At 49.9% G+C, this 13,857-nt stretch overlaps 2 protein-coding genes across 3 annotated transcripts in view; one reads left to right on the forward strand and one right to left on the reverse strand.

Moving 5' to 3' along the window:
• The window catches only part of CLCN6 (chloride voltage-gated channel 6), a 31,550-nt gene extending 25,371 nt beyond the window's left edge, over nucleotides 1-6,179 (forward strand). The window contains exons 21-23 of one of the 2 annotated variants that reach the window (XM_014565827.2): nucleotides 195-302; nucleotides 446-571; nucleotides 3,179-6,179. In XM_014565827.2, coding sequence (XP_014421313.2) covers nucleotides 195-302; nucleotides 446-571; nucleotides 3,179-3,259 — 315 coding nt within the window. In that variant the 3' untranslated portion in view covers nucleotides 3,260-6,179. Of the gene's footprint in view, nucleotides 1-194; nucleotides 303-445; nucleotides 572-3,178 lie in introns of those variants that run through there. The other variant, XR_004325345.1, reaches the window with a different exon arrangement.
• A 2,495-nt stretch (nucleotides 6,180-8,674) lies between these two features.
• NPPA (natriuretic peptide A) lies at nucleotides 8,675-10,127 on the reverse strand. Its single transcript, XM_006192454.3, has 3 exons — nucleotides 9,927-10,127; nucleotides 9,499-9,825; nucleotides 8,675-8,976 (listed from the first exon to the last, which is right to left on the reverse strand). Exons 1-3 carry the CDS (start codon nucleotides 10,119-10,121, stop codon nucleotides 8,965-8,967), a joined length of 534 nt encoding a protein of 177 aa, XP_006192516.2. The 5' UTR covers nucleotides 10,122-10,127; the 3' UTR covers nucleotides 8,675-8,964.
• Between the last annotated feature and the right edge of the window lie 3,730 nt (nucleotides 10,128-13,857).

A 13,857-nucleotide genomic window follows, 5' to 3' on the forward strand; every position in this document is an offset into this window, starting at 1 on the left:
GAGACTGGTGCAGGGTGGCACAGCTAGGAGTGACTGAGAGCTGGCTTCAAATGACAAAGTCTGACTCCAGAGCACCTGTTATGGCTCCTATTCTGCTCCACCGGCTCTCAGACATAGTGAGGGAGGGGAATCTAAGTGTGACCCTGCCAGTCGCTGTCCTGGGTGCAAGGACCGTGTCTCGGTTGGGATTGCAGAGTGCCAGCCAGCCGCGCCTTTCCTATGCTGAGATGGCGGAGGATTACCCGCGGTACCCTGACATCCACGACCTGGACCTGACACTGCTGAACCCGCGGATGATCGTGGTGAGAAGGGCTTCCCCCGGGATGAGGCCCAGGAAAGGAGGCCGAGGGCCCATCCCTCACAGACCGCTGCTCATCTGCAGTTTGGGTCTCCTCCTGGGCAGGGCAGAACTGGCTACAGGTCACCTGTGTTGTCTCCTCTGCAGGATGTCACCCCGTACATGAACCCTGCGCCCTTCACTGTGTCCCCAAACACCCATGTCTCTCAAGTGTTCAACCTGTTCAGAACGATGGGCCTGCGGCACTTGCCCGTGGTGAACGCGGTGGGAGAGGTGAGTCTGAGGTCCAGCTGGGAGGGAGAACCTGGTGCCTGCAGCCACACCTGTCCACCCACCCTCCTCCTGCCAAGGATCCTCTACCCACTGCGCTGTTGGGAGACAGGGCTTCTCACCCAGGAGGAAGCAACGGAATCCCACAAGGAGGCCTCTGCAGCTCCTCCACCGAGGGTGAGGGGCAGGGAAGATGGGGGAGCCAGGAGACTGCAGAGATGGGGGTAGCTTGGAGAACCTTTCCCTCTTTGCCTCCTGGGAGTTTCTTATATGCCTTCTCTGTGTAGCCAACAGATGTCGCCAGTGTCACACTGGCCTCCTTTCTGCGGCCTAGGAAAGCTTAGGGCAGGCTCGCTATTCTAAAGCGTTCCTCTTCACCCTTGACCTGATGGCGCCCCCTTGAGGACAGGTCAGTTGCCCACCTCTTACGGGCATTTGTAACATTAAATGAGAGAACTTCAGGCAAGATACTCGGAGAGTTTTAAAAGATAGAATACCTAGTAATTATTGCTACGGGATTTTCACTTTTTTCTTAGAATTCGATTTTTTTCTTATAACACAAATATTGGTATTTGATTGTAGAAAAATATGAAAATACAGATAAGCAAAAAAAAGCCAAACTCTTATCTCTACAGAAGTAGCCATGTTAACTTTTCATCATTTGTCTTTTTTCTGGGTGTCTAGAAATAGAGATTTTATATATCAAGTTTTAATGAAAATGTTATCACTTTTTACACTATTTAGTACCCTAATTTTTCACTTAATCTAGAAGAAATGACTTTCCACGTCAGAAAGCATTCACTTAGGATATCTTTTTTTTTTTAAGTGTTTATTTTATTTTATTTTTTGATGGAGGTACTGGGGCTTGAACCCAGGACCTTGTGTGTGCTTGGCATGCACTCTACCACTGAGCTCTGCCCTCCCCCCACTAGGATATCTTAATGGCTCGATAGCATTCTGTCGTATGACTATCCAGTTACTTACTCGGTTGTCCTCTGTTGTGGGATATTTAGTTAAACTTCACTGTAGCGGTCACCTTTTTAAGGCTTCCAGTCCATGTTGCCAGGTTGCCCTCCGGGAAATGACGCCTCTCTAGGGTGAGGGTGTCACACAGCAGAACGCTGACAGCACAGCGTGTTCTCACACGGTTTTAGTTGCAGGGGGTCAAATTGTGGTCCTTGAAACTGCTGCGCTGACAGTTCTAACACAGGTTATGGTGTGGGGCGCCCACCCCACTGACAAACGTGAGTCACTGCCATGTCTGTTTTCTGAACAACCATTTAGAAAAAACTGTTTCTCTGGACTCTCATCCTCTGCTGTACTGCAGTCACTGGATGGCTTTTTTTGGGTGGGGGGGTGCTCCCCACACAAAGTAATTCTCTGATTCTCTGGACGCTGATTGGGTGTCCTGCAACTCAACTCAGTTCTGACACTCTACATGGAGGCAGCATCCGATCCCTCGGGTTAAGGGCTCAGTCCCACGAGACTGTTCATCACGTCCCCCACCCCGCACTTCAATTGTTGATCCAAAGTCCAGATTGTCACCTGTACTTCTGACTGGCTATAAGTAGGAGGTTCCCATGACGCCCTGCTCACAGGACTCAGGAAAATGCTCTCCTAACACCCTTTTGTAATAAACTGTAACCTGGTAGCTTAGAAATGCCAGATGGAAGAGGTGCACAGAGCAAGGGGTGCCGGGCGTGGGAAGGGGTGCCAAGCTTCCGCGTCCTCTCCAGCGGGCAGGCCACCGTTCTAGCGCCCTACGTGTTCGCCAGCCTGGAGGCTCTCCAAACCCTGTAGTTCGGGGAATGTTAATAGAGACTTCACGACATGGTCGTGATTGATTACATCATTGGCCACCATTGGTGACTGGTTCAACCTCCAGCCCTCCCCCCACAGGTAGAGGGTGGGGATGAACGCTCCAATCCTCTAGTCACAAGCTTGGTTCCCCAGGCAACCAGCCTCCATCCTTAGGGGCTTTCTCAAAGTTACATCATTAACATAAACTCAGGTATGGTTGGAAGGGGCTTGTTACAAGGAATAAAAGACACCCTTATTACTCTGATCACTTAGGAAATTCCAAGAGTTTTAAGAGCTTTGTGCCAGCAGCTAGGACAAAGACCAAATATATATTTGTTCTGATAAATCCCAGCATGACAGTGCCTCGGGTAGTTCTGAAAGATGGGATTTCTAAGCTGTGGCAGGGCTCACAGCCTCTCAGAAGCCTTCCCTGGGCCACGCACCTTGCACACACATGAGACAGGCTGGGTGTGGCGGGCCCTGAGAATGCTGGAGCACGTGGGCCCTGTTTAACCACGTTCAGATTTTAGCTGCCCCAGCCAAAAGCTTTAGGGGCTGAATTCATCCCATTGGCCTCCAGCTTGAGATCCCCGGTTGTCTCCTTAATCTTCCCTCCTGGAGTTTAGGCAGCCTTTGACGTGAGTGCGCCGGCCACGTCACCACGTCTGCTGCAGCCCTTCCAGGACCTGGTTCTGTCTCCGCCCCTTCTCGGTACAGGCTGCGCAGCGTCTGTTCACCCCCGTCACTCGTGTTCTCGTCCCCGTGGGTTTTACTCTGCAGGTGACTTGGGTTTTCTTTTCTCCGTCCTAGATCGTTGGGGTCATCACACGACACAACCTGACGTACGAGTTTCTGCAGGCCCGGCTGCGGCAGCACTACCAGACCCTCTGACGGCCATGTGCCAGCCCGGCCTCTCCGGGAGCCGCCTGGGGAGGCGGCTCGCTCGGCCTCCACCGCCACTGTTCCCGGGCAGGGAGGAGTCCCGGTCACCTGCTCGCTTGGAAAGCCTACAATCATCGCACACCTCGCTGGGCAGAGTCTGGGGGCGGCATTGAACCACCAGGTCATGGACGTGTCTGACTTCTCAGAAGCGTCTCCCAGTTTCCTTCTCCCTGCGTCCCTACCATCCAGTGTTGGCACAGGCCCTGGGCCCCCTCCCCACCAGGGCTGGAGCGGGGAGTCAGGCCTCACCCACTGGAAGGTGACTCGGAGCAGTTCTCCTGCCCCTCCTTTGCTCCTTCCCTAGGGAGCCCAGCTGTTGCCTTAAACCATTATGGGAGGGACTTGGCCAAGGCAAACAGTGGGGTCATGCCAGTTGCAGAATTAAGTGAATTACCAAATTGAGAAATTGGGCGCAGAGGAAAAATCACGCATGTTTAAGGGAGGCCCTCCTTCATTGGGTCTCAAGTTGACATCTTCACCAGTTTGTTCCTTTTAAGGGAGGTTCTGCTTCTGGGTGTGAGCTGGTGCTCTGGTCTCACCCCTGGGGTGTGAATCTCCCCAGAACCACCACCCTCCAGAAGCACAAAGCATTCCAGTCCCACTAATAATCTCTGAACCATAAATCTGAAGATAGGGTCAGCTTTACATCCGCCCTAGTCCTGAGCATTTCAGCTTTCTCTCCATTTTCCACATCACCCATCGTCTCCTAGTGCCGTGGTTTTACCCTGGTCCTTTTGGTCTCCATCAAATTACTGTACTTTCCTTAAGTTTGACCTACATCTTCCTGGGGAAGCAGCCACGGCCCAAAGGATCTTGGCATCACCCCTAAAACCAGGGCACCCCTAGATAAAACTGCTTCACTTGACTGTGGGGAATGGTATGGTATTTAGAAGATGGAAAGGAGTGAAGCCTGAACCAGTGACCACTAACCTGATGTGGCTTAAAAAGCCAGAGTGCGACAGTGCAACAGATGGTCATTTGAAGATGAGAGTGTCTGCCCTTCACAGATGTGTCATCCTCGGCCTACTGAGGGGCTCAGCAGTGGAAACTTCAGGAGGGTTCGGGGTGGGGAGGGGGAGGTTCTTCCTGCCAGCACGCACTTCAAAGTTTTAGCATCAAAAATAGGGAGCAGCCCTCTCTGTTTCAGTGACTTAGTTGCCCTCCGGGCTGATTGGTCCTCCCTGAACAGGCAGCTGAAGTGAACCTTTGGGTGTGGGGCATCTGCACCCATTTTCCACTTCTCTGCACATTTAACGGCATCTTAGGCCCTTCAAGCAGCCCTGTGGAAGATGTCCTTTGGGACTGGAGATGGCATTCATTTGCATTTAGGTTTGGGGTTTTTTTTGTTTTTTTTTTAATCATGGAAGTTGTCTGAGGGCATCAGTGTCTGGCCCCGGCAATCCTGCCCTCTCCCCTCAGCCTCCTGCTGACTTCTGTTGCCAAGACCGCCTTTCAGCCTGGGGGTGGGTGTCAGCCCCGGCTTTGCTGGCACAGGTCTTGGGCAGCACATGTTCTAGGGAACAACTCTACCTGCTCGAGGGGCTTCTTCAGCATCATTTCCAACTGACTGGCCCCCCATTCTTCCCGTGTCTTATCTCTTTGACCAAAATTGCTTTGACTTACAAATTTTTCCACTTCGGTGCACTTGACTTCTGAAGCATAGATGAAATTCCCAATAAAAAGCTGCGGAAATCACAAGGACCAAAAAGGCAGCCCTCCTACGCGTGGCTGTGTTCAGCCAGCTGCCACTTTAAGGCAGCATTCAAAATTTGATCCCAATTTTCATACTTTTATTAAGAAGGAAACCAGTTGCCCAAGTCAGGGGTGTGGCATGACTGCCCATCCCAGTGACCTGCTCCTGCCGCCCCTCCGTTCCCCTTGCTGAAACTGGCAGAACTGATGTCCTGTGGGAGGTTGTCCTGCCTCCAGAGGGTGGGATCACAGGCCTCGGGCCGCCCTGGGTGAGTGTTGGAATTTATCCCTCGTGCACATCATGTCGTGTTTAAGTCACCAGATACTTTGTTCTCATCAGTGTAGCCCAGAGATAGACAGCAGAGTGCAGATGCCCCCATCCCCCTGAACTGCCTGGGCGGCCTCCAAGGAGAACCCATCCCAGCCCCTCTGGAAAGGCGTGTTATTTCCTGTCGGCATCTGCCCTTTCCAGATGAGCCCGAAGACAGCCACTGCTCCACTTGTAACAAACAAAACAAAACAAAACAAAAAAAAAAAAAAAAAAACTGTAAGCCTCACTCCTTTGATTTCTGTCAGTTAGAAACCCACATCTCAACATCTCACCTGTTTCCAGCCCCATCGCCTCCCAGTGGCCTGGTCCCTGGATAAACAGAAATCTACCAGGGCTGGGTCCCGGGTTGCCTAGAGGCAGTTTTCTGTGCTTTCCTAGCTGAGTTGATTGGGGTTGGGGGGCAGGAGTCCCATCCCAACTGTGGGAGCATTGTGTTCTGGGGGGTGATTTGCTCATGACCTTGTTTAACTAACGGTTCTTGGCTGGAATGGACACTTGCTTACTTGACCCAGCTGACCATATGACATTTCTGACACAAGAGCCCTCGGCAGCACGGCCCTGGGAGATGAGAGGCTCCGGAAAGGCCAGAGCGCCCTCCTGGCCCTGCAGTATTGACGTGCAGTGTTGCCTCACACCTCGTGGGCCCTGGTCATTTCAGCAGTAGCAGCTTCCTTTTTTCTGTTTGCACTGTTTGTTTATACAGTAATGTTAGCGAATTCCACTGTGTATATACATTGTATTTTTTTTAATTTGTAAAATTCTATTTTTATTTGAACTCTTGGAACTTGGAAGTTCTCGTTGTAACCGTAACATGTCAGAATAAAATGTCTTCATCTGTCTCTGTCATCCTCTTGTCTCCACGGTGATCCTTCTTTAGAGTGGTACGTGCTTGGTTTTTACTCACTTTGTTTCTCTAGTGTAAAAATTACAAAGCTAGAGAGGAGTTTTGTAGTCTCAGGTCTCTCCTGTAGCTCTCCCAGTGGGACTCTCCCTCCACAGGGTCCACGTACCACCGAAGTAATAAGAACCAACTCAGTCCTGGGTCTTAGCATCCCTCTTCTGTCCTCCCTTCACATGAGCACTGCTGGGTCTTGTTTGCAGATCCCTGCCTCCTGTAAAACCTCTTGTCCTTCCCACAGCCATTGGTGGGGAATCTGTTCGGATTCCTGAAGTTTCCCTTAGGAAATTGCCCCACAAGGAGATTCGTCTGATATCCAACCAGAAGAAATGGACTTGGCCCCGGGCCTAAGGGTATTTAGATCTTGTGGCCAGCTTCTGTCCCTGCCATCGGTTATTGCTCTTTGCTCACTTTTTGTTTTGCCAGAAATGTGACTTTCCTGGTCTCTAATGATCTGCTTCAAGTTGCCATTCCACAGTGGTAGGGATGGTCTCAGTCAGCTCAGGCCCCTCTACCCATCCCCGAGTGTCCTCTGGGTTCCAGGGGTGTCTCCTGTGTATTTGGCACATGGGTCAGTTCCGTCGGTGAGAACCCGCTGTGTCACGGTGACACCTTGGCAGTGTGCCCATCTCCCCACTCTTCCCCTCCCAGCAGCTCCTGCTCCCCCAGGGCCAGACCTCAGGAGCCAGGTTTGGACAGACACTTCTTACTTTCTCTCCTCCCTGGTCCCTGTTAGTCCTCTGTTCTTAGTTTTCTGCCCTCTTTGTTCAAAGTCCACATAAGGAACATTTTTACTAGAAGCAGTTAGAGTTGTTTCCCCACCTCCTTCCCTAACCATCAATTCACTTCAGGCCTCCCTTTCCCTCTCCAAGGAGCAAAGTACTACTTTATTTCCTCTTTTTCCAATGCCTGTACAAGACAGACAATTTGACCAATTCCTGTACAAGACAGATGATTTGACCCACATTTACTGAGCATCAACTGTGCTACGTGCTGCAGGGTCTGCTGAAGCTGCATTTACCCTCAAGGAGCTTGCTGTTCAGGGAAAGAGACACAACTGCAGACCAAGGCAAATTGTGGCATATGAGAATTGTTATATGACAGTTATAAAAAGCTGCCAGTGAAGAGCTTGATTTGTACTGGGCACGTGGTATCAGGGAAGGCTTCCGGGAAGAAGTGGCATTCTTCATGAGCCTTGAGGAATGAGTAAAATGTTCTTGGGAGCACTGGATAAAGGGTTGGGTAAAGGCTATTCCACGTAGAAGGAACAGCATAAATAAGAGCGTAAATGGGGAAATTAATGCGTAAGTGTGGGGTATTGGAGGGACATCATAGAATCTGATACGGAGAGTGAGATATAAGGGGGAAACAGGTGGGAAAACAGATCAGAGCACTGCTCCCTGTTGGGGAAGAACTCAGGGCCTGGGATTTTCTGCTTAGAGCAACATCCTTTTCAGAAGCAGGTACAAAGAAACCATCTTCTCCACTAACTCCCACCTCAGTAAAAATCTACAAGTCCAAGCACGTTGGACCTGAACTGGGGAAAGCTGGTGGCTAATTTTTAAATTTGGTGCCAAAGGCACGTAAACTTGCATTTGTCAGCATAGCAAACATTTCTTTCTTCATTCTGTTCAGCTTTTAAGCCCAAATATGCTGCCTACTCTTAAAACTAAAAATGCAATTCACTCAGTCACAGCACTAACTCTCAAAAGGTGTCAGAGAAACTTCGGTTAGTGCCCTCATTTTATATGTGTGCCTCTAAAAGAATAACTGTAACCAAAAAATATTAGATGTACAAGAATTGTCTACAGAGTACAAGCTACATTAGATGTAACCAGAAGAAAAAAAAAAACCCAGATATTTGTAAGTTTTCTTTTCAATAAATAAATGCCCTGAATGTGAGCAAATCTGAATAAAGATAAATGTGCTTTTAGTCTCCTGGGTTTTTTTCAGAATCCATGGTGAGGCTGCAGTGAGAGTGGAGACAGGTTGTGAGCTGCAGCTTAAAGCCCCTGCTCCCTACACACACACACACCCTCCACATACAAACACACAGAGGGAGGAATGAAAGGAGCTTGAATTTGTCCAAACCCGCAGAAGGTACACCACCAAGTGTGAACTCCATATGAACTATGGACGTTGGGTGATTATGATGTGTCCATGTAGGTTCGTCGATGGTAACGAACGTCCCACTCTGGTGGGGATGTTGATAATGGAGGAGGCGGTGCACCAGTGGGAACAAGGTGTAAATGGGAAATCTCTACTTTCTTTTAAATTTTGCTGTGAACCTAAAACTGCTCAAAAAATAAGTTTATTCACTTTTTTAAAGGAGGAATAAAGGAACCGAGCATTCTGCCCTCTGACAAAAGGTGAAATGACAAGAACTATCAAGCTGAATGAACTCCCCAGGAGATGGAAGAAATCACACCAACCAGAGGTTTCAGCTTCTGTCCATGGTGCTGAAGTTTATTAGTTTTCAAACCAATGTCAGTTACCAGGTGACTAAATTTTAATGCATGAGTGGGAGAAGTGGAGAAGCCACAATGAAATCACTTTATCTACATTTAGCATAAAATGTGAGAAATGTTGACAGGAGGCTGCCACTTGAATAGGATGCTCGTCACAACTCAACTTGATGGCAACGAGATGGGACAAAGTTGAGTGAGAAAACCCAGAGGATGAGGGCCTCTCGAAGTCGGCCTGGGGCCTGGCCTGCCCTTTCCTCCCTGGCTGTTATCTTCGATACTGCAAAGAGAGCAGAGACACGTTTGTCTTGGTGACCTGGCTCTACAGGAAAAGTCAGTCTCATAGGACTGTTCTCACTTCCCACCAGTACCCACTCCAAACTGATGACCCTCTGAGTATCATGAGCTGGTAAACAAGTTGCTCCTTAGAAGCTAATACAGTCAACCCTGGTAAATTTCAATCTTTTGGGATCTGACAATTCTGGGAGGAATGCACGCTGCCAATCAGTAGTATGTAGGTGACTTGGCCCCATGAACATTTTGAGTTCCCAGTGCTCATGGCGGTAACTTCTTTGTTTCTTAGCATTTTCTTAGCAGGCTGTAGCTGAGAACGATGTCATTGTCCTGAGGTTCAGGGGGCACCCACCCAATTGGGGCAGAAATTTCAAAGGGAGTAAACTTCTCTGCTGGTCCCTTTCCTGCAGAAAATATCCCCTGGTGGTATCCTTTGACAAGGTTTCAGCCTCAGTGAAACCACAATTTCCTTCCATCCCATTCCATTTCCATCCCCATTTCCTCTTACCCGGAAGCTGTTGCAACCCAGTCCGCTCTGGGCTCCAATCCTGTCCATCCTACCCCCGAAGCAGCTGGACCTCCGCAGGCTCCGAGGGGCAGTAAGCAATGCCCTCAGCTTGCTCTTCAGGAAGGCAGATCTATCGGAGGATTCCCAGGGGCCCCTCCCGAGGGCAACCCCATCTCTCTGGACTGGGTTGACCTCTCCCGTCCAGGGAGGCACCTCAGAAAGAGGGCTGAGAGGGACCCCAGCTTCCTCATTCTGCTCACTTAGGACTTGCGAGGGGACAGCCTCATCTTCTAAAGGCATCTTGTCCTCCAAATGATCTAGCAAATTCTTTACAAAAGGAAAACACAAGGAAAGGGAGAGGTCTCAGTGACTGGCACAGTGTCACAAAGCCCCCTTGTCCCAGACTGTGCCCCCTTTCTTGGCCCTACCTTGAAATCCATCAGGTCTGCGTTGGACACAGAGCTGTACACGGGGTTGGCTCCAATTTGCCCTGGGAGCTGAAATGCCAGAAAGAGGAGGAAGCTCACAGTGATGGCGGAGGAGCCCATGCTGGCGTTGGTCAAAGAACGGTCTGGTGTTTGCTGCTTCTTGCTCCTCTCTGGTTTTGCTCTCTTGGTCTTCATCCGTCTCTGTCTCTCTGCTGCGCCTCCTCTTTTTATAGCCCCCCAGCTCTCCGAGAGCACAAGAGGGATGTAACCCTCCCCATTCTGTCACTTGCAGCGATAAAGCAGCTGAGTGAGGAGCCAGCAGAAGATGCCCTTTTAAAGTTATCAGTCCGGCCAGCTTGTCACAGCCCCTCCGCCTTCAGCAGCCCCAGCAACCCCCGGGACCCTCAGCCGCAAGAGCCACATTCTTGTTGATTTGCCTCAAGAGGTTCCCACTTCAAAGGTGTGAGAAGAGCAAAAAAGAGTCCTTGGTTATCTCACAGCAATGCCTGGGGCTTCTTTCTCCTCGGCAACAGGACCCATGCGGGGAAGCAGAGGGTGACGGTTGGCTGGCGCCCAGCTTTCCTGTTGGTTTGCAGCTCAGCTGTCAGGGGCTCCAAATAAGGGCGGGAGAGGAGGAAATGGCAGGCAGTCAGCAGCTCGGGACAAATTAGTCCAGATGCTCGAGCTGGCCTCGCACCTGACTCATGGGCAGCGAGGGCAGACCTCTCCCTCCACGGGGTTGCCCTCAACCCTGGCTGTCATTCTCAGTGCTCAGGTGAAGAGGGAGTTATTTTCTAGAGTACTAAGTCAGCCGGAACCAAATGTGACAAATGTCCCAAGAACTCTGCTCTCAAATAGAAACAGCAAGAAAAGTTTTGGGAACATGATCATTCCTCTGCAAAGCTCCCCCTCCTCCACCGCATGGCTCCCTCCAAGGTGCTGGCCGAGACTGGCGCTGAGAGGATGCTGGCATTTTTGATTGTAGAAGTTCGCTAGTTATGGAATCAGTGACTCTGGATTTGAAGCTTGTAATGCCCCACACCTTCCCAGGAACTCTGTGGTGGCGAAGTTGGCTGGTGGAGCCAGGTGGGAGGTGACTGTGGCTCTTGGAGTTTCCCATAATGCCTCCCACGTCCTTCTCCGAGGCCAGGCAAGATGTGAGCCACTGAGGTCTGTTTCCCTGGCCCCCAAAAGAGAAATACCAGGCAGTGAGCCTGTCCTCCATTCACTAAGCACTGAACTCGATGCTACATGCTCTTCAACAGAACATACCCTGGGGAGAAACACTACACTTGAAGGGATGAGAGCTCTGCCCTACAGCCCCAAATGAGCCAAATTGCATACATCTTTGGGGCCTTACGTTCTTCATCTGCAAAATGAGGAAAATGTAAAAACCTGCCCCGCCCACCTCTCCAGGTTGTCTTGAGGCTCAAAAGAACTAGTAGGGTGTGAACATATTCTGAAGTGTGAATTGCTCTATAATTGCACGATGCTTATAATGGTTGTCTTGATATACTGGTTGTAATGAGCCAGACACTGAGCTGAGAGCCTTATGTGGATTCTTCCCTTTTTATCACCAGCCCCAGAGGTGGGTAGTATCCCCGTTTACAGAGAGACAGAACTGAGACTGAGAGCACATGTCACTTGCCCAAAGTCACTCTGCAAAACCAAGACTTGAACCACAGGTCTGACAGCAACGTCTGAATTCTCAACCCACTTTCCAGATATCCCTGTTTCTTTGCATGATGGTTTCTTAACAAGCCCTTTAGGCGCAGTCCTGGTTAAACACCACCTTCCTCCCAATCCCTTGGGTTGCCTCTGAGCACCTCCTCACCTCTCCCCTGCCCTGGGGCTGTAGATTTTCGTGCTTGGCAAGTCTGAGTACGTGGACTGTCTCAGGAAATCACCACATCCAAGCCTCATGACCGATTTACACACCTGACATGTTTCAATCTGCCCCTGAGAAGCTCAGGACATGTGTGCGGAATGACCAGCTCTGTCCTGGCTGGACCCTCCCCGAACTGTACTCACTCCTTGGCTGATTAGGTAGAGAGGCAGTTATACTACAAGAGGGCAGGAAATTAGGGCACCACGTGGCCAGGGGTCACAAGAGGTGTCCAGGGTGATTTTATTCTAAAGGAGAAAGGAGCCTTCTTTACTAACTGATTCGGGTCAGCCAAACTCAATTTGAAGTCTGACATGAGTGCAAATCTGAGTAGGAGCTCTGGGGGCAAAGAACCACCATATCCGGATGAGTCCTTGGAATGCGCTCACAGCTTAATTGCTCGGGTGGCAGGGTTATTATTAGCAAAGAGGATTCAGCAAGCAGCCACCGTGGGGGCACTGATGCCCCTCGCTGAGTGTGTCACACAGCCTGTCTCCTGGAGATGCCCTTTGAGACAGGCCTTTGATGCGGGCGGAGACTTCTGAAAGGGCATCATGGCAGGTGGCCTCTGCAATGGCTTGGCCTCTGGGGGTCGATGCCTTTCCTGTGTCCTGAGCCACTTCTGAAGTCTGCAGGTGGCCCAAGGAAAACCAGAAGTCCCATCCAAGGTTCCAGAAGGAGAATTTCAGAATTTTCCCAGCTCCTTTTATTAAAGTTACCTTTTCTCTTCCAGAGTGAACCTGGAGCGGGCACAAGGCTCGTCTGATGAGTTTTTTCTATTGTTTTTGGTTTTTCGCAGAAGGTGGGTGGCAAGAAAGAGTATTCAGGATGGCTGCCCCGAGGGCTTTATATAGAACCATCACCACCTCCTGCAGTATCAGGGCCCAGGGGAAGCACAGAAAATCCCCCGGCACACTTACTACCCCGATCCTGTTAGAGACTGTGATCTGAGCCTGAAATGGAAAATGGCTTGATGTACAGTTTCTCTTCATTTCCTGCTCTACTTTGTGGTGGGTGGGTGTGTGTGCGTGTGTGTGTGGAGGGAGTGAATATTTAACTGGGTGTTTAGAAGCCAGCCTGTAGGAGTGAGAGAGAAGAAAAGCCAAAGGCACAGAACGCCAGATCCACCCCCACCCCCACCTCCCCAACTAGCTGAAAAATCAAAGCTTTATCTTCTTTTCCCTGGAAAGAAGTCGTCTTAGTCATTTGATGGAATTAGGGTTGCGAAATGGGTGGGAGAATCCCAGAATTGGGAGATCTCCAGTTTCCAGCCGAGTTTGGTTTCATGACCCTCCATGGGGATGCTGTGGGCTACTCTGGGGAGCCATGAGGGCCCAGCGATGTCACACATGTGCAGAGCTGGTATGAAAAACCCATCACGTTTGTGGCATGATTCTGTCAGACCTGAAAAGTCTAAAGCAGAAGCCCCAGTTAGAAGAAATCGGTAGGACACTGGTGCATATTCAGGAATGATTGTTTCTGACTTTGAAAACAATGTTCTGTTTCTTTGGTACAATATGGAGGTCACTGGGCTGGGATTTCGGTGCAGGTTCCCCTGAAAACAAAGCCCAAGGCAAAAGTCCACTTGCTAAAACTTTATGGGGGTTTTAGTTCAAAGGAAGCAAGAGTGAGGGAAAAAGGAAAGTGAAGTACTATATTAGTCAACTATTGCTGCGTGATATATTACCCCACACCTTAGCAACTTAAAACAACACACATCTACCAGCTGATAGTTTCTGTGGACCAGGAATCTGACTCTGCTTAGCTGAGTGCTCCTTGGTCAGAGCTTGCACAGGCTACAATTAAGATGTTGGCTGAGACTGGGGTCATCTCAAGTCTTGGCTGGGGTTCTGCTTTCAAGCTCACTCCTGTGTCTCTCGGCAGGCTTCTGGTCCTCACTGACTATTGGCTGACGATGTCAGTTCCTTGTCACATAGACCTCTTCATAGAGAAGTGGCTGACTTCCTTTGAGTATATATATATATATATATATATATATATATATATAGAGAGAGAGAGAGAGAGAGAGAGAGAGAGAGAGAGATT

The sequence above is a fragment of the Camelus ferus genome, chromosome 13 (assembly GCF_009834535.1).
Source record: "Camelus ferus isolate YT-003-E chromosome 13, BCGSAC_Cfer_1.0, whole genome shotgun sequence".
NCBI classification, from domain to species: Eukaryota; Metazoa; Chordata; class Mammalia; order Artiodactyla; family Camelidae; genus Camelus; species Camelus ferus.